Genomic DNA, 20,173 nt, shown 5'->3' on the forward strand with positions numbered 1-20,173 from the left:
ATGACAAATGTGTTGTTTCTGTTTTTCTTTTTGACATAGTTGCGGAACACGGAACAAGTTAACAACTCACCACAGTCTACAGCCCCCGCATCATACTGTAGCCTAGCCAGTCTCTTGAAACACTGCTATCTTCAAACTTCCATTCCTCTCGAAACTTTCTTTTGTTGAGTGGTGCCGCTCATCCCTTTCGTCTGAGAACACTGCGTGTGTTTTCTTTTTAGTGGCCGGCTTACTCCTTCTATTAACGTTATTATGCTGACGTTAGCTAATAACTATGTGTTGGAGATAATGGTTCCGCACGGACCATATTGTTTGTTACATTGCAAATCAGCCAATGCCCGCAGTGCAACACTCCAATTCAGCCATTGGGTGGGACGGTCACGTGACCCAAATCAGCCAATGGAAGCGTCCGGGACCTCAGCCTGCGGGAGCTCAGCCTGCGGGACCCCAGCCTGCTGGGCTCTGTGGTTCTGCAGGTGGAAGCATCTCCTATAATTAGGGATGACTTGAGTGGTACAATGTTGAAACCCTACCTGGCCTTTCTACCTAAGAACATTGAAGCGTATAAAATGTATCACCCAAACTACTTATATCAAGGATCATGAACAATTTGAATCACTTCATAGAAATGAGCATTTTACAATACTAAGGCTATGACATGATAACATACCTGACAACATGTCGCTGATCACTAACAAGGTATTACACGTATCAGTCATAACCAGAGAGCCACTTACTACAATTAAGTTACATGAATTGACTTAACAAACAGAGGAAGGATCAGAGAGGTCATTAGTATCATACCACCCAGAGCAATGTCCTGGCCCCTGGCCCCCTGTAGCTCGGCCCTGATCAAAAATCTCAATTAAAAAATCTAGGACTCTCTGTTTGTGTTTATCAGGATGAGTTCTCTAAAAGTAGCCTGCTTTTAACTTCTATTTATATAACTACCGTTTTACGGTACTGTTCCCCTGACTAATGCATTCTCCAATCTTGTTCCCCTTGACTTTACTCACCATAGTCACTATTCTTGACTACTGAGGTCTGTGTGCCTATTATTGAGCTTGATACAATGGAATATGTATGCTTTTGTATAACAAATACGTAGAGAGTTTACCTTTTTTAGAAATAGAGCCTTAAGACATCCGCTCTAAGACAAGAGTAACATAATTACATAATGCCTTACTTTTTTCTATCCTTAATCATTATCTTTGTATTCCACAGAGTCTCAGCTAAATAATATACTGGGTACCTGATGTGGTGATCACTCTATGTTCCTCCATGATCTAACTTTGAATTGAATGGTGTGGATCAGCGAGTGTCATGGAGATCAGAGATCTGCTCAGTGCTCCCAATACTCTACCTTTCAAAATCACATGAAAGACTAGAACCTATCTTTGTAACTCCAGATTGACAGGAACCACACTTCATGCAGTGAGGGGTCAGGTGGGGTCACAGGACACCACAGAGACCCTCTGTCTCAATTCTCAAAGTTATACTCAGGAACCGACCCTAGGAATAATAACCTGTCATGTTGTAATGTTTGTTTAATCCAAATAATAATAATAATAATAATAATAATAATAATAATAATAATAATTATTATTATTATTCTGTTACAGGGGAGCCATCCATGTTATGGCTCTTTCAAAACAAAGGCTCCCTCACCAGTCAGACGTGATTAATCTGCATTCTACTCTCGCGATAACATCGTTGAATGAAAAAGATGAAAAATATTCAATTTGGTGATATTTTTCCAAACCTTGGTACAAGCAGCAGTCACAGTCACATTTTCAATCTTGCCCATGCACTTACCCCCCCCCCTGTAAGTATCTTACCACACATTCTGAATATGCATATATTTTCATTGTATATTATTTATTCAATACATATATAATCCATTACTCCTAACTATATATGGCTTGCTTGGCTACACAATCAACCTGGAGTGGCAAGAAAAAAGAAAGGAAACACTTACTGCATTACAAATTTATTGTAAGTGGGCCATTCTTGGGACTTGGGGCCCTCTGCAACCAAATTGAATATAAGATAAGATAATGTAATACCGTATAAAAAAATTTAACCCAGGTTTTACCCATCCTCCTAAGCTGAGTTAAACACAAAGAAAAGCCCTGCTCGTTCCGTCACTAGGAGTGTGAGGTATGGTCATTCTGGAACCATGTGCCCCTGATGGCTTAGGATCGAATCCTGACACAATCTTCTTTCCCGTGTCTTCCCTTAACTGTGTCACCCTCTCTGCCTTCCTACCATCTCAATAAAGACAAAGAAGAATAGGCTAGTGCACGAGTGTGTGTGTGTGGTGAGACACAGGTCATGAATCAAACTTGTGAACATATGGTATGCATCCCAACACGATGTGCCTCTGAACTGTTTGTCTACTGAAATAGCGCATCCAACTAGACTAATTGGTGGTGGTGATTCTCTAGAGCTAGTACTTAAAATAAAAAAAGGTCCAGTAGAGGGAATTTTGTGACAAATATGTTATGGCAGCACATCACCCCCACCCTCATCCACCTCCACTGGCTCCCCATCAAATCCTGCATCACCTACAAAACCCTCGTTCTCACTTACAAATCCCTCCATGCTCTGGCACCTCAGTATCAGTACCTCACTGACCTCCTCCACCCCTACAAGTCACGGACCCTGCGATCCTCAGACACTGGTCAGCTATCCATTCCCCGAACCAGACTGCGGACCTTTGGGGACAGAGCTTTTAGCGTGGCAGCTCCCACCATCTGGAACTCCCTCCCCGCAGAACTCCGCAACGCCCCAACTCTGGACTCATTCAAAACCCACCTCTTCAACTTGGCCTTTAACCCCTAATTACCCACTTTGAATGTTGTGTCTGTCCACCATGTTTGTTATTTTTGTTTGTTTTCTCCCCCTATGTAAAGCAACTTTGGGTCTTATGAAAGGCGCAATATAAAACAAAGTTATTATTATTATTATTATGAAGAAATCTGGGACACTTGAAACTGATCATAACATGGCCAATCCAAATCGCCCAGCTGTCAAACCCGGTGGACCAATGTCAGTTGGACAAGTATAACCACCTGTCTTGAAGTCCACAGGTTGTTGATGTGTTTTAAAAGGAACCATCAGGGCCCAAACCGATACAGGTCTGACACAGAGATTGAACATTATTTATCTAATATAAATTATGATATCAGTGATCATATCAGTATCATGGTTATTGCCTGAATGATAAAAGTGGGCTTAGGACGTTTCCCCTCATATTTGCCGTTCGAAAAATAATGATGATAAAGGAATATGCGGAACACAATTACATCTGGCCGCAGAGTAAAGGGTCCACACTCAAAAGAAGGATCGGCTGACAGATTGGTTATCAAGTGTTTATAAAGATCATATGATGAGGATTGTTTTACAGGTCTCTTATACGCTGATTGAAAAACTGTTGTTTTCAAATCTGTTCCCTGTGTCTTAAATCGGTTTTCCCCCCCACCTGCCTTTTCTCTCAGACCATACTCGCAAGAAAAGTTGGGTGTCTGCAAGACAGTCCAGCATGGAAACCCCTCCCAATGCCACGCCACAAGCCTTCAGACAGCCAGTGAGTATGCTGATACCTCAGACTGCATTCTCTCTCCCGTCCAATCCCTGCTCAGTGTTTACAACATGCAAGGCTGTCCACATGGAATGAATGACTGTGAACATGCCAGCAAGTGAGGCCATCTGGCCAGTTGCAGTAGGCAACATCTGAAAAATTTGTGAGTTTACCTGCCCAGCAAAAATAGAGCAAGCTCTGCATCACTTTTCAAGCCCATGTATGTGCGCAACAAAGGTTTTCCACAGATTCCCAGAGGTAGCAGCTATTTTAAGCTGAATTAATATTTTTGTATTACTTAATAAAAAAAGTGAGTACTTTTTGATGAGGAATGCCAAAAACAACAGCTCCTAGCCTCAATAACCTTCAATAGCCTTCAACCTGCCTGACTCATCTCAGTCAGTCATAGTAGTCTCCCTCCTACAATCGTTTGACCTGACTCCCACTGCCATGCCTCCCACCCACAAAGCAGGCAACTCCTTGGATCTCATATTTTCCCGTAACTCCAGCATCATTAACACCACGGTAACTCCCCTACATGTATCTGACCATTCCTTCATATCCTTCTCACTAACTCTCATGCTTAACCGAAAGGTCTTCACCCCAACTCAAACAGTCTCACTCAGACGCAACCTGCCCTCCCTATCCCCCTCCACCCTCTCCTCTGACATACTATCCGCTCTACCTTTGAGTGACACCTTCTCTGCTCTCTCCACAGAGATGGCAACCTCCACCCTCCTTTCAGCCCTGGCAACCTCCTTCGACAAGCTCTGTCCCCTCGTTGAGAAACCTGCCCGCCGTTCCCCACCCAGTCCATGGCTGACAGATCCAGTGAGAGAACAAAGACAGGTCCTGAGAGCAGCTGAAAGGAAGTATAGAAAGTCACGCCTCACTGCTGACATCGACACATATCACAACCTCTTGTTAACATTCTCCAAAACCATCACTAATGCCAAAGCTTCTTTCTTCCACCATAGGATCGAGGCCTCTGCCAAGAATCTTCGCAAACTGCATGCTACCATGTCCTCCCTCCTCACTCCCCCCCCACCCCCCCCTCCCTCATCTTTCTCTGCCGAAGACTTTGCGATCTTCTTTGAGGAAAAAGTGGAGAACATCCGCAGCTCCTTCTCCCAACCCCCACCCATTCCAAATGCTGAATCGAGAACCTCATCCTTCACTCTGTCATCTTTCTCTCCCATTACAGAAGCAGAGACCCTGACACTGGTAACGTCAAACCGTCCGACTACTTGCCAGCTGGACCAGCTACCCTCCCCACTCCTCCAGACCATAGCACCAGACATCCTCCCATTCCTAACTGCAACCATCAACTCCTCACTCAACTCGGGGGTGGTCCCCACCTCCCTAAAACAAGCCAGAGTCACGCCGCTCATAAAAAAACCAACCCTGAACCCTACTGTCATAGGCAACTACCGTCCTGTCTCTCTTCTCTCCTTCCTTTCTAAAACACTTGAACGTGCTGTATCCAACCAACTTACTACTTATCTCTTACAGAATGACCTCCTAGACCCTAATCAGTCAGGCTTCAGGACTGGTCACTCCACAGAGACAGCCCTCATTGCGGTCACAGAGGCACTTCACTTAGCAAAAGCGAAAGGCCTCTCCTCTGTCCTGATTCTCCTAGATCTATCTGCAGCCTTCGACACAGTCAACCACCAGATCCTCCTTGCGGCCCTCGCAGGAATGGGAGTGGCTGGCTCTGCGCTGACATGGCTGTCATCATACCTCAATGACCGCTCCTACCAAGTGTCATGGAGAGGGACCCTGTCGGCCACCCGCCCCCTGCGGACGGGTGTCCCCCAGGGCTCGGTTTTAGGACCCCTTCTCTTCTCCCTCTACACTAAATCACTGGGTAACATTATCACGTCTCATGGCTTCTCCTACCATTGTTATGCCGACGATACTCAACTCTTCCTCTCCTTCCCTCCCTCAGATATCCACGTCTCTGTGCGGATCTCGGCCTGTCTGTCCGACATCTCAGCCTGGATGACGTCCAACCACCTCAAACTGAACCTAAGCAAAACAGAATTGCTCCACCTGCCGGCCAAATCCTCCCCCCTAACCGACCTTTCAATCACAGTCGAGAATGCAGCTGTGACTGCGTCCCCGACCGCCAAGAACCTTGGTGTTGTCCTCGACGACCAGTTGAACTTCTCTGCTCACATCGCAGCGACGACCAGAACCTGCCGATTCCTCCTGAGCAACGTCAGAAGGATACGCCCCTTCCTGACAAAAGAAGCCACCCAACTCCTCGTCCAATCAACAGTCATCTCCCGCCTCGACTACTGCAATGCACTGCTCGCTGGCCTCCCGGCCACTGCCACTAAGCCTCTTCAACTCATTCAGAACGCAGCGGCCCGCCTGATCTCAAACCTACCGAAGTCGGCCCATGTCACCCCACTTCTTAGGGACCTGCACTGGCTCCCCATTGCTGCACGAATCCGCTTCAAGGCCCTCGACCTAGCATACCGTGCGGCAAAGGGAACCGCTCCCGCCTACCTCCGGTCAATGGTCTCTAACTACACACCCTCAAGACCCCTACGCTCTGCATCTTCTGGCCGCCTCAGACCTACTCCTATCCAAGCTCCGGGAGGGTCATCAAAGAGAAGTCGCCTATTCTCAGTCCTTGCCCCACAATGGTGGAATGAACTACCCACCCCAGTTAGGACAGCCGAATCACGTCCAATCTTTCGCCGTCGACTAAAGACGCACTTCTTCAACCATTATCTGAATTAAAAAAAAAAAAAAAAAAAAAAAAAAAAAAAAATCTAACCCTAACTAACCGTACTGTCATGCACTTGTCCTAATAAACTAACCTACACTGTAGCACTCAACACTTTGATGAACATTGTTGCTCAGCTGATAGAGTTGTGCCCTTCCTGATGGCTTGTCGTACAGAACTTGTAAGTCGCTTTGGATAAAAGCGTCAGCTAAATGACTAAATGTAAATGTAAATGTAAATAACCAATCAGATGTTTTTGGCCTGCCAAGTGGTGTTTCCGGGTCACATCGGAAAACTAAGACCACCATTGCGTTCCTTCTCAAAAAGTACACACACTGTGCAAAATCAACTGCCGATCAGAGGCTGGGCAATATATATATATATATTGTAATTTTTTTATTCCGCTTAAAAGAACACGCCAACATTTTGGGAAATTAGCTTACCGGTTAGCCTAGGCATTGTCCAACTAACACCTCTCCTGAAGGCTAACCGGCCATGTCCGCTTCCATTCATTGTGCTAAGCTAGGCTATAATGTAGCCAGATAGCTTTCTATTAAACGTACAGAGAGGAAACTGGTATCTATCTTATTGTCTCTCTCTGGAGAAGACGGTAAGCTAATTTCCCAAAATGTTGGTGTGTTCCTTTAAAGCTGCTGGTGCCTCTGGGAGTCTGTGAACAACCTCTGTTGCGTGTGTACATGGACTTGAAAAGTGATGCAGAGCTCGCTCTAGTTCTGCTGGGCAGGTAAACTCACTCTTGCTCATTTCTCCGAAGTTGCCTACTGCAGCTTTAACTGAGAGTAGAATTTCAAATCAATCAACAGAGGGCGACAGGAGGTAGAGCAGTCGTCTGGTAGTCGGAAAAAAATGGTTTGATTCCCGCTCCTCCCGGGCAGGTGACCAAGTGTCCTTGAGCAAGGCACTTAACCCCTAATTGCTCCTGATGTGCAGGTTGGCGCCTTGGTTGCCTCCGCCATCGGTGTGTGAATGTGTGAGTGAATGGGTGAATGTGAGGAACACAAATTGTAAAGTGTTTTGGATAAAAGTGCTACAGTATATAAATGCACCATTTACCAACAGAAAATGTAAGATGTGACCAACAACAACTCTTTCAACACTGCTATCAGTGATTGTTCAATTGGGACAAAATAACAACAACAACAGCAATTATTCATGGTGAGGGATCTCTGCTTGACGTTTTATAAATGCAAATGTACATCTACACCGATGTACATGCTGTATATCTACACTGTGAAATCTAAATGAATGATTGGGTACACTATAGGGCTGGGCGATATGGAAAAAAATCATATCGCGATAACGATATGATAATGTTATCATATTTCTCGATATCGATTTTTTTTTAATTTTTTTATAACAGATGTATGTTTATTTTGCAGCAATTCTTTGTCATTAGTGTTACATCCCCTCACACTCCAGTTCTCAGGCTGCAGCTGGTTTAAAAGCAAAAGTAAACTGGCTTCTCTGCTGGCTGTGGCTCCAGGGGAGTTGAACAGTTCTGGCTCTGCTAGTTTATTTTCGATCTTTAGGCGCTTTTTTGGTGGACAAACCACCGCACATGTGCACCGTGACTCGTGACTGGAGTCTAGTTCTGCTAGCACACATAGCCTACTGTGTACAGACGGTTTCAAACTGTATTTTAAATTAGAAAGCAAACAAAAGCGTAACAGTAACAGTAAGAAGCATTTTGTATAAAAGTATTCTGTACTTCTGTATGACAACTATTAAAGAAACTTGGAACTTGGAAATAAATGGACAAGAGAAAAATAAATCTCAATTTGGTCAGTCATTTGGACAAGCAAAGCCATTACTTTAAGTTGCAGGCAAGAAAGACAAGTCTGTCCACTGTCTCTGGTTTTAAAACTGCCCTGTTGCAGGTCAAAAAAAAAAAAAAAAAAAAAAAATCGATTTTTTTTTATTTCGATATTCGATAGCGATTATTAAAATATATCGCGATATTTATCGTTATCGTTATATCGCCCAGCCCTAGTACACTAACACAAAAAAAGGTTCCTCAGAGATTCTTTGAGGGCTAACTCGCGTGTTGTATCTATTTGAATAACCACTTGGATTTCAAAATGTGTCTCTACTGCTATTTGTCATTCAGTGGTGATCCATTAGTTGTTATTGCTACCAGTCTTTCTTCATTTTACAGTCTGTTGACAGTATTAGGCAGACATTATACAAAAGTCGACATGGCTAACGTCATAATTGGCTAGCAAGAATACTAATAGATGTTTAGATTTGAGTTTAGATCAGGCCCAAGAAAACAAGCCTGACCCTACCAGAGCCTGTGCAGATTCTGTCCGGGTCCGGGCCAGAGTCAGCCAGAAGAAGATACAGTTTTGTGTCCGAGCTTAATTTAAAACCAACATTTCCTTTGTGCCTGTTGTATTTCAGTGCAGTGGGAAAGCAGCAGAATAATACATTTCTATTTAGATGTATCCTCAGTCGGGACTGTTTGTTAACCTGATTTCAAAGCACAAATGTAAAATTATTTCAATGATTTGAATGATTTCAAAGCAGCGGAAAGAGAAAGAGCGAAGCAACAGGCCCAGCAAGATGCGTATCAGCTCCTACCCCTTATTACAATAAACCCTTAACAAATGTTTTTTTTCACATCAACCACTTCATCATTAGTCCTGAGATACATAACTAAATACACCTTCAAAATCATCTACAAACAAAATCACTTGACTCAAGTCTCTTCTACAACTTCAATTAGTTTACGTATATAGTCCGGCAGCATGGCTCATGATCGGAAGATCACCGGTTCCAGCCCGGTCAAGGCCGTTGTCGGAAAGTGGTATTGTTGTCCAGCAGGGGGCACTCTGTTCTCTGGACTAGTCAGTAACAATGCCCCTGTTACACAGTGATAGGGACACCGTACAGCTGTGAGTGTCATCCTTCGGATCAGACGCTAAACCGAGGTCCTGACTGAATTCGGTTGTTAAAGAACCCAGGGTGCTTATCGCAAAGAGTAGGGGATTCCCCGATGTTCCTGGCCAAATTCCCAATCAGGTCCCTGACATCAAGGCCACCTACCAGCAGACTGACCAACAGCCTCTATCCATGGGCTGTCAGGCTGCTCAACGACCAACATCAACTTGCCTCCCCCGCATCCCCCCCCCCCCCCCCCCCCGCACCCAACCCCCGGTGACATAACTCCCACTTCCACATTACAACAATAACTGTGAACCGGACTTGCATTGCTGCACTATACACTATTTCATCCTTTGCAAGTCAACGCCCCCCCCCCCCTCCTTCCATTAACTCACTGGACTGTCACTGAAATATTTATATTTATTAATTTATTTGCACTAGCACTAAATGCACTTGGGACAATGATGGTATGTTATATATTGAGGACATTGGGACATTGATACTTTATTACTATATTACTATTATTATTGACATTATTATTTTGCACATGCTATATCTTATGTTTTTAGTTTAGTTTAGTTTAGTTTATTTGACAATTGTTAAAAAATACATTACATGTTACAACAAGTCATGTATCCTAACATTATCAACATTGTATGCCAGTGGTGATGTTCCTAACAAATTTTCGTTGTACCAACAATGACAAATAAAGATCTATTCTATTCTAATCATCCCTTCCTCTTAATTGGCTGATTTCAACCCTTGTCTCCTGAGCCGTTCAGCCATTGTGTAGTGTGATGTGTGCCTGGTGCCAGTGTATGGTAGCCATTGAGCCTGCTTAGCCCAAGGTTGGGTGCTACCAGTGGTGGTGAAGGAGACAATTTCCACCCTACATTGTGGGGAGTGCTTTGAGTGTCTAGAAAAGCCTTATATAAATGTAATGAATTATTATTATTATATTCCTAATTTTGTTTCAAAAGTGTTTTATCTAACGCATTTAGTTTCCTAATTTTCCTACATAAGACCGATAATTAAATATGAATTCATCCATATAGGCTATGTTTGCGATAGGAAAACAGCTGCCTACAATGTGCGACTTCACAAGCTGTCAGAATTAGGCTACTTTCACTTTTAATAGATGATAATATTATCTATGGAAAGCAGTGGATAGTGGATATAATTTATAACACTACACTGACTAGAATCCAGAGAGTCCAAACAGAGCGTGACTTTCTTTTGGTTTAAAATAGACGTTTTGTGAAATCCCGCAAGGTTTCGTTCTGGTTTGTGAGGCTTGTTGCCATCAATGTGGGATAAATAATGCAGTTATTTCGTCAGTGAAATGGATCTTGCCTTTTATGCATGATGCCTGCTAGTATTATTCACTGAAGGCAACTGAATGTTTGAGAAGCCGGACTACATGGGAGAGAGCAAATAGGCTGTTTCAGTGTAGAAAGGTAAGACTAGCTCAAGCATGCCCTGCTTGCACTGCTGACTCCCCCTTTCAGAACCACGGACAGCACCGTACGCCCTTGTTTCTGCTCTGGACAGATCCTGAAAAATGTTGCCCCGCTCCGAGTGAGTTTCACTTCAGTGACAGCTTTGTTTTTGGGTTCTCCAGGTCTATTTGGACATTTCATTTGTAGGCGATGATGGACTCAAATGTGATTACCAGTGCACTTGTAGGCCTACTACACTCTATGAATGTTATGCCAAGTACCGAATTCAGGAAATAAGGGCTGATGTTTTTGGTCAAGTGGAAAAAGTTAAGATAAGCTCCCACTATACAGTTCTGAAGGAGCTGTTCTCACTTTGAAATGTCATCGATTCCTTAGTCTATTTATATGTCCTAAAACCTGACAGAACTGGCGGGTTTTACAGTTTTACAGGACAGGTCTATTTAAACAAGGCAATATGCCTATGATTTGTCATGTAAAAGTAACAATTAGGATATGGGAGGCAATACCCGACTCATAGCCTATGCATTTGAATTTGGCTTGAAATGAGCCCACTGTCACTACAGGCAGCCAATAGGTCGCATTGCACACAAACCGTTATATGTATTATAACATTGTGACCTTATTATATCAATCACAGTGTGTATAAAATACATATAACATTCTGATTATCACACCAAATTATATTTAAAATTATTTGATACCTGCACTAAAGTGAGGTAAAACCCATGCCAGACCCATGTGTATGATGTTGTATATGACCATATGAAACAGGCCCGGCCCGAGAGAATGGGGTGAAATTCCATCCCGACCCAGACCCAAACCATGTGATGCGTTGGTCTCAGGTCCAGAGAATCAAACTTCTAGTTTAGGTTAAGTTTACTGATGATCTAAAGATATATCTTTTGGATGAGATTATAAGCAGGGTACAACAGTCTACCCCATTAGGATGTTTTTCCTGCTTACCGCTGCTTCTCAGAGTGTGGATTTATTGCACCAATGGTTCTGTACTTCTATATTGTATTGTACAAAATTGTTCTAGCATAGTACAATGAATATTGGTTCATATTCTTTGCGGTAATGGATGCGGCAGGTTGCATGCGGACAAAATTATGTACCTAATTGTGGCTAAAATGACCAGCCGCATTGGTCGCAGTTGAGGTTTGCGAGGCTGTGCCGCTCTCCTGCTAACTACTATGTATTTACAGAATAATTTTGTTGTCAATTACAGCTCAATGTAATGATAAGTCAAGTCAAGTCAAGAGTTTTATTTGTCACGGCATACAAGCATACAGTGAAATGCGGGGGTCATGCCCGCAGCGATTGTGCAATAATACAATAATAAGAATAGGAATGAGAATAAGACATTTGTGCAATAATACAAGTAATAGAATAAGACATAACAGGTATAATGTACATAAGTTTACAAAAAGCATGGGAGACATGCTAAGGTCCTGCGATAGTGCAATGCAATGTTAGCTACGGATGAGGCACTGGGTCTTATGTAAACTACTATAGAATGCTATACTTGTAAGGTTCGCCTGTTCCCTGGCCCTTTAATTCCCTGTCTCCTCACCTCACCAGCCCCCACCCTCGCGATGTTTTACTCTCCTCTGCTCTTCAACAGCCCCCACCATTGGACTACCTTTCACAGCTGTTCAGAGTTTGTGATTAGCGCCCCAGAGGGCTTTAAATACCTGGACCTCCCCTCCAGTCCTCGTCGGGTCGTTCTGTATGCTACCATCTACCGCCGCGCTCCTGGTGAGACATCGTCATCGCTCTCTATTCTTCCACGGGAGGATTCCTTTGTTCTCACTGGGAGACATTGTGCCATTCTGTATGCTGGTTCTTTGTTCTGGACTCTGTATCCTTTTCTGTGTTCAGTGTTCATGGAGTCCTAGACGTTACCATCACCTGCCGCGTCTCCGGCGTGAGACGAGGTGCCAGCCATCGCCACCTGTCGCCGTTTGCCTGGAGTGGGACACAGTCTGCGCTCTCTAATTCTCTACGGGAGGTTTTCCAGTGTCCCACTCCAGACCCCAAGCCGGCGCGCTCCACTCCAGACCCCAAGCCGGCGCGCTCCACTCCAGACCCCAAGCCGGCGCGCTCCACTCCAGACCCCAAGCCGGCGCGCCCCACTCCATACGCCAAGCCGGCGCGCTCCACTCCAGACCCCAAGCCGGCGCGCCCCACTCCAGACGTCAAGCCGGCGCGCTCCAACTCCAGACGCTCAAGCCGGCGCGCATCGCTTCCTATCCCACGGGAGGATGCGTCTCTTCAAGCCGGCGCGCTCCTACTCCAGACGCTCAAGCCGGCGCGCATCGCTTCCTATCCCACGGGAGGATGCGTCTCTTCAAGCCGGCGCGCTCCTACTCCAGACGCTCAAGCCGGCGCGCATCGCTTCCTATCCCACGGGAGGATGCGTCTCTTCAAGCCGGCGCGCTCCTACTCCAGACGCTCAAGCCGGCGCGCATCGCTTCCTATCCCACGGGAGGATGCGTCTCTTCAAGCCGGCGCGCTCCTACTCCAGACGCTCAAGCCGGCGCGCATCGCTTCCTATCCCACGGGAGGATGCGTCTCTTCACTTCCGAGGAGGATCTCCTTGCCAGGCCTCCGCCGTCTGAACCCTGCCATCCCTGTAAGCAGCTCTGGCCCTCGCCCTGTCCAAGGCCTTAACCCTGTTTCTCTGTCCCTGTCTCCAGCCCGCCTCCCCGGGCCTCTGTCCCTGTTTCCCCCTCTCCAGTGCCCCTGTTCCTGCCCTGACCTTTTTGCCCTGGCCCTGTCTTTTAGCCTTAGCCCCTTAGCCTGCTCGCCTCTTAAAGGCACAGTGCCACATTTTTCCCTATTTCTTTGTTTCCAATATTTTTGTGTTCTCCCTTAAAGGGACAGTGCCGCTTTTTGTTTGTATTGAATAAATGCCCTGTTTTGGCTTACTCTCATACCTGTCTTGTGTTGTGCGATTGGGGTCGGTTACAAACCATAACAATACTATACAATCTACAGTTATACTATGTGTCCTTATGCTACTGTAACTTGCTATATCCATCTATTTACTATACAAGAACCACTCCCGTTTATTCTTTATTTTTTTTAAGTGACCTGATAATGTAGCAGTCCCTATAGTTTTCCATCATTTCATGGAGCTGTAATTAACACAACACAAGATTCAATGTCCCTGACGACATAACGAATGGCCATATTCAAAATAAATAAGCATCGTTTTTGGTGAAGTGCCCCTTTAATTACAATTTGGTTGGAGCCTATGGCCCCTATGGCTTCGGCTGGACCTTTCCTGGACCTTTCCTGGAGTTGGGTACTGGTCTCTTGCGGACTTTGGTTGGTTCTCATCATTGGGTGTCCTGGGATCGTCTCGGATCATCCGTGGTGCCGCATGTCTTCTCGTTTTGCCGCTGTTGTGTCTGTCTGCTTTAGTGTTTGGAGTCGTTGCCTTGCTGTGTGGCTCCTTTGGCATGGCTGCAGGTCCTGGGGCGTGTGACATGTCACTCCTCCGTGGAGTTTGGGGGTGGGGGCGTGGGGTTCGCTGGTGTCCTCGTGGTGGCGAGGTCTCCGGGACGGGAGGGGATGGAGCGGCCCGCGGGGGTGGCATCCCTGTCACCGTGCATGGCGATGTGAGTGGCACATGGGCTGTTTGTGTTTTCCTTAGGTCATGAAATGCTTTATCAGGGGGTATGTCTTGGATAGGGATGTGGTGGGGATTGATGTGTGGGGTGTTTGGGGACTGGCTGTTAGGACATGCCTTCGAGCAACACTATACTTATTGTACTTATTTTATGCCTATTCTTATGTCTGTACGTTCTATGTTGCACTACTTTTATAGTCCTTTATACATATTTTTATGTCTGCATTTTATACATTGTTTTTATTCTGTCGACTCTATGCTGATTTTATGCCAATGTTAATTTTGTGCTACTTGCTGTGGGGCACTTTGGGCTGCGGTCCTTGTGTGTACTTACTGTAGAGTTGTTATTATTTATTATTATTATATTATAAAATATTCATGCATTGAAATGTCTCGACGACATTGAAAATGAGGGTGACCTCAATTGTCCTTTTCGAGAATAAATAAAGGTTTGAATGAATGAATACTCAACCTCCTCTGCCTCTATGAATGTAGATATTACCTGAACTACACTCCAACTTACCATCTTTAGATCAGTCTGAAAACAGAAAAGATTCTTATTCTGCCTCCGTCTGAAAGACTCAATTGTTGTCTTTTTGTGACAAATCAACAACATTGCATTGTTTCTTTTTCATTGAATTGGCAGAGTTTTCTCAATCGAAGATTGAAGGGCTCCATCAAGAGGGCAAAAAGTCAGCCCAAACTGGATCGGACCAGCAGCTTCCGCCAAATGATTTTACCTCGTTTTCGTAGTGCAGACCAAGAGAGGTAAGTTGAGTTCATATGAAGAAAAAAAAAAAATTATTTTATTTGAAATTTTATTTTAGATCTAATCAGTTTCACCATCATTTCTTTGAGAGGTAGATTTTCAAAAGAACGCATACGTTTTGCATAAAACTGCGCCTGATCTACACCTGAGTTGGCAACCTGTTTTCAAAAGAACATTGTGTGTGCTCTGCGCCATTACTTCATACCCTATGGGGAACCACTTCCATCTGTTCCATCCCTAAAACTATAAAATACTATATTATCGAGGGCTTGGCGTAAAAGGGGCACCTCGGGTGACAATTTGTTTTATATATAATTTCAAAGCTCTTGATGAGCTATATCAAATGGTAAAAGGATAAGTTCACTATAATTTAACTTTTTCAAATAAAGGTCGAAAACATAAAGGCGTAAGTGGGAACCTTCAATTGAGTCTGGCGTTTGTCTTTGCTCTCTTGTAAAATTCAGAAAATGTCACATACGCACCTTTTGCGCCAAGCCCTTGTTCTGTTCCCAATTTAAGTAATTTTCATGACAGATTCTGCAATTGTGTCTGAGTGTTCCACCACTATCATGATGACTAAGCAGGATGTGGGATTTAGTGGGGAGCATTGAGCTTACCACATGGGTGAACAAGACCATGCCAGGAAAATCACCCTGCACTATTAGAGCTGTTGTCACTGGGGGAAGTCATTATGCGGCTATTTCCACTATTTCTACCATATCCACCTTGCGAAGGTTTCTGTGTTACTTAACATGCCATCTGCCGTGACCAGAAAGGAAATTTCCCCTCAGTCTGTGATGTCACACAGATGTTTAGTTTAATCGAAAATCAATGTCTGTTAAAGAGTTGTCTGTTAGAAACCAGAAAGGATCATTGGTGGACCAGTATATTTTGTCGTTCAGAACTGATAACACTGCTGTAAAGAATTTCCGATATTATCGGCCTACCGATATTATCGGCCGATATTGGCATTAAAATGTAATATCGGAAATGATCGGTATCGGTTTAAAAAAAATATATATATATATATATTTATTTAACCTTTAAGCTATTTACCCAGGCAAGCAAGTAAGAACAAATTCTTATTTTATTGGGGCGGCTGAGTGGCGCAGTGGGCAAGGCGCTCGCCACTAACGCAGGAGATGCTGGTATCGAGCCCAGCTCTCGGCGTTGCTACCGGCTTGGCCGGCCGTCATACTAACACAATTGGCAGTGTTAGAGGGTGGGAAAGCCGGTGGGTGGGGATTGGACGTTGTGGACAGCGACTCCTACAGGTCGGTTTGGTGATGCCGGTGTGGCGGAAACAGGAAGTATCGGGGCAGCGTGAGCCTCCCACGCGTTACTCCTCGCCACTGAGAGTTCGAGCTGCTGCGGTGAAAAGATGCGACAGGCTGCCTCCTCGTGTACCGGAGGGGACACGTGATTCAAGGCTTCTATCCTCACTACAGCCGACCAGTGGGAGGCATAGTCTAGCAACGTTCAAGACAGGGGAGGGAAGAATTGGAAATACAAAATTAGGATGGGAGAAAAATAGAAAAATGGGGAGAAAAAGTGGATACATTTTTTTTCTTATTTTATTTATTGCCAAAAGTATGCATAATGTTGTGTTAATTCCACGACAAGAGATACCGTATGTAATGTTAATTACCTGAAATTATTCCATTTGGGGGGGGGGGGGGGGGGGGGACCCTGCATATATCGGTATCGGTTGATATCGGAATCGGAAATTAAGAGTTGGACAATATCAGTATATCGGATATCGGTAAAAAAGCCAATATCGAACATCCCTAATTCTAAGTTACATATTTAACTTATCCAATGAGATTATGTCCCACATCAATAAAAGTCACCCAAGAGTTCAGGTGTGAACATGCACACATCCGAGGCCAATTAAAAACAGGTGCAAGCAGAACTGAGCCCAAATAAATAATAAAAATAGAGACACTGTAGAAAATATGCAGACACATTCGTTGGAATTGTTAATGATTAAAGAAAGAGGTAGCACATCCCAAACATTTGGGCCAAAATGACAAACATTCTAAATTGGGGGATGGCAATTGTGTAAAATTCTGCCACAGAAACTCACACCACAGAAACCTCAACCCTTCTTTTTCTCCCTTCCTCCATTTTGCATGTTTTAATTATACCTCAATGCATTGAAATGGAAGTGATCCTTCAAAGATGGTGACCGGCTTCTGTAGCAACGGTCTAACTTCCTGAGCTTGGTTTGGAATTCTAATCATACATGAATGTGTCTCCTTCCCTCCCCAGGACACGTCTGATGCAGAGCTTCAAGGAGTCCCACTCCCATGAGTCCCTGCTGTCTCCCAGCAGCGCAGCCGAGGCCCTGGACCTGGTTCTGGATGAAGATGCCGTCATCAAACCTGTTCACTCCAGTATACTGGGACAGGAGTACTGCTTTGAGGTGTGTGTACTTTGTTTTCGGGGTGTGTGTACTTACTGTCGTGTTTGCGGTGTGTGTACTTTGTGTTTGGGGTGTGTGTACTTACTGTAGTGTGTGAGGTGTGTGTACTTACTGTAGTGTTCGAGGTGTGTGTACTTACTGTAGTGTTCGAGGTGTGTGTACTTACTGTAGTGTTTGAGGTGTGTGTACTTACTGTAGTGTTTGAGGTGTGTGTACTTACTGTAGTGTGTGAGGTGTGTGTACTTACTGTAGTGTGTGAGGTGTGTGTACTTACTGTAGTGTTCGAGGTGTGTGTACGTACTGTAGTGTTTGAGGTGTGTGTACTTACTGTAGTGTTCGAGGTGTGTGTACTTACTGTAGTGTTCGAGGTGTGTGTACTTGCTGTAGTGTTCGAGGTGTGTGTACTTACTGTAGTGTGTGAGGTGTGTGTACTTACTGTAGTGTGTGAGGTGTGTGTACTTACTGTAGTGTTTGAGGTGTGTGTACTTACTGTAGTGTTTGAGGTGTGTGTACTTACTGTAGTGTTCGAGGTGTGTGTACTTACTGTAGTGTTTGAGGTGTGTACTTACTGTAGTGTTCAAGGTGTGTGTACTTACTGTAGTGTTCGAGGTGTGTCTACTTACTGTAGTGTTTGAGGTGTGTGTACTTACTGTAGTGTGTGAGGTGTGTGTACTTACTGTAGTGTTTGAGGTGTGTGTACTTACTGTAGTGTTTGAGGTGTGTACTTACTGTAGTGTTTGAGGTGTGTACTATAGTGTTTGAGGTGTGTACTTACTGTAGTGTTTGAGCCTGAGGTGTGTACTATAGTGTTTGAGGTGTGTGTACTTACTGTAGTGTTTTAGGTGTGTACTATAGTGTTTGAGGTGTGTGTACTTACTGTAGTGTTTGTGGTGTGTGTACTTACTGTAGTGTTCGAGGTGTGTGTACTTACTGTAGTGTTTGAGGTGTGTTTACTTACTGTTTAAGTTTAATTTTATTTGGATCCCCATTAGCCACAGCAGTGCTGGGGCTATTCTTCCTGGGGTCCATAACACATAAAATACAGTTACAGACTTATACACTCACAACATTTACATATCATACAGACAATTAAAACAACAATAAAAACCCTAATCAAATTCATAATACAATACAACAATATATACGCCTTATGAATTCATAATACAATACAATAATACCTACTCATAATTAATTCATAATACAATACAGCATAATATACTATTTAGCTTTTACATACATTATCTATGTTCATATCAGCCAATTATACAATATTTTAATAATATATCCCTATCAGACACATGCCTTTTCATCCATATATACCTATCTCTTTATCAGACACATACATTTTCATTTACACTATCTATTAGGGAATGTCAATTTCTTTGGTTGAAAATGTTGTTTTACCACGATTTTGAAACGACATTTACTATTCTCCTGCTTAACATGTCTGGGAAGAGAGTTCCATTCCTGCATACCACGGAACATGACAGTTCGCTTCATTGCATTCAACCTCACTTTTGGAAGTGTAAAACCTCGTGCAGAAGCATGTCTGGTGGAATGGTTGTGTCTGTCAAGACTTATAGATAAATTGTTATATAAAATTGAGGGGATCTTTGTAACAAGAATATTCCTAGTGAATACAAGGAGTGAGCAGAGTAATTTATGTTTGACAAGTAACCAAGTTAAACAACTGTGCATCGCTGCAACATTAGTTCTGTACTCACAGCGAAGCGCTATACGTGCTGCTTTGTTTTGTACCATTTGTAATTTTTTCAGTTTATTCGTTGTTACATTCGACCATACTGCAGGACAATAGTCAAGATTTGACAAAACCAGAGCTTGAATTACCTGTTTGATAGAATTTAGTGGTAACAAATGAGCACATCTTTTAACAACAGAAATCCCTCTTCCCATTTTCACTACTATATTGTTTATATGGTGTGACCATGACAATTTACTGTCTAATGTTACCCCTAGGAGTTTAGTCTCCTGGACTTGATTAATTACCACATCACTTATCAAAAGTTTCAAGACTGGGTTCGTTCTTAGAGTATGGTTTGAACCGAAAATGATGCTACTTGTCTTTGATATGTTTAGAACTAGTTTGTTATTCTTTATCCATTCCATCACTGATTGCAACTCTGCCTTTAGGACCGTATTTAATTCATTGGCTGTTGAGGCTGATGTGTAAATCGTTGAATCATCCGCATACATAGAAATATATGACTTATTTATGACAAGAGGCATGTCATTTGTAAATATGGTGTAGAGCAAAGGCCCAAGGCAACTTCCTTGGGGTACTCCACACCTTACCGTTTTAACTTCTGAGTAACTCCCATTAAAAAAAACTATTTGTTTCCGGTTTGCTAAATAAGTTTGCATCCAAGATAGTGCAGATGAGGAGAAACCGTAACATTCAAGTTTTTTAAGTAAGAATTTGTGATCTATGATGTCGAATGCTGCAGTAAAATCAAGCAAGACAGCTCCAACCATTTTCTTTTTATCTATCTCTTTCAGCCAAGCATCCGTCATTTGGGTTAAAGCAGTCGCTGTTGAATGTCCTTCACGATATGCATGTTGAAAATCAGTGGTCAATGTGTTACTGTAGTGTTCGAGGTGTGTATACTTACTGTAGTGTTTGAGGTGTGTGTAATT

At 43.6% G+C, this 20,173-nt stretch overlaps 1 protein-coding gene across 1 annotated transcript in view; it reads left to right on the forward strand.

The window, feature by feature from the left end:
• Positions 1-3,532: 3,532 nt before the first annotated feature.
• LOC311226541 (ras/Rap GTPase-activating protein SynGAP-like) overlaps positions 3,533-20,173 on the forward strand; it is a gene marked incomplete at its 3' end in the record, with an annotated part of 153,477 nt that continues 136,836 nt past the window's right edge. The window contains exons 1-3 of the mRNA XM_084311961.1: positions 3,533-3,589; positions 14,971-15,092; positions 17,365-17,518. Of these exons, the coding sequence (XP_084168087.1) occupies positions 3,545-3,589; positions 14,971-15,092; positions 17,365-17,518 (321 nt within the window). The 5' untranslated portion in view covers positions 3,533-3,544. The remainder of the gene's footprint in view (positions 3,590-14,970; positions 15,093-17,364; positions 17,519-20,173) is intronic.

This window comes from Notolepis coatsorum, assembly GCF_963971535.1.
Source record: "Notolepis coatsorum genome assembly, chromosome: 4".
NCBI classification, from domain to species: domain Eukaryota; kingdom Metazoa; phylum Chordata; class Actinopteri; order Aulopiformes; family Paralepididae; genus Notolepis; species Notolepis coatsorum.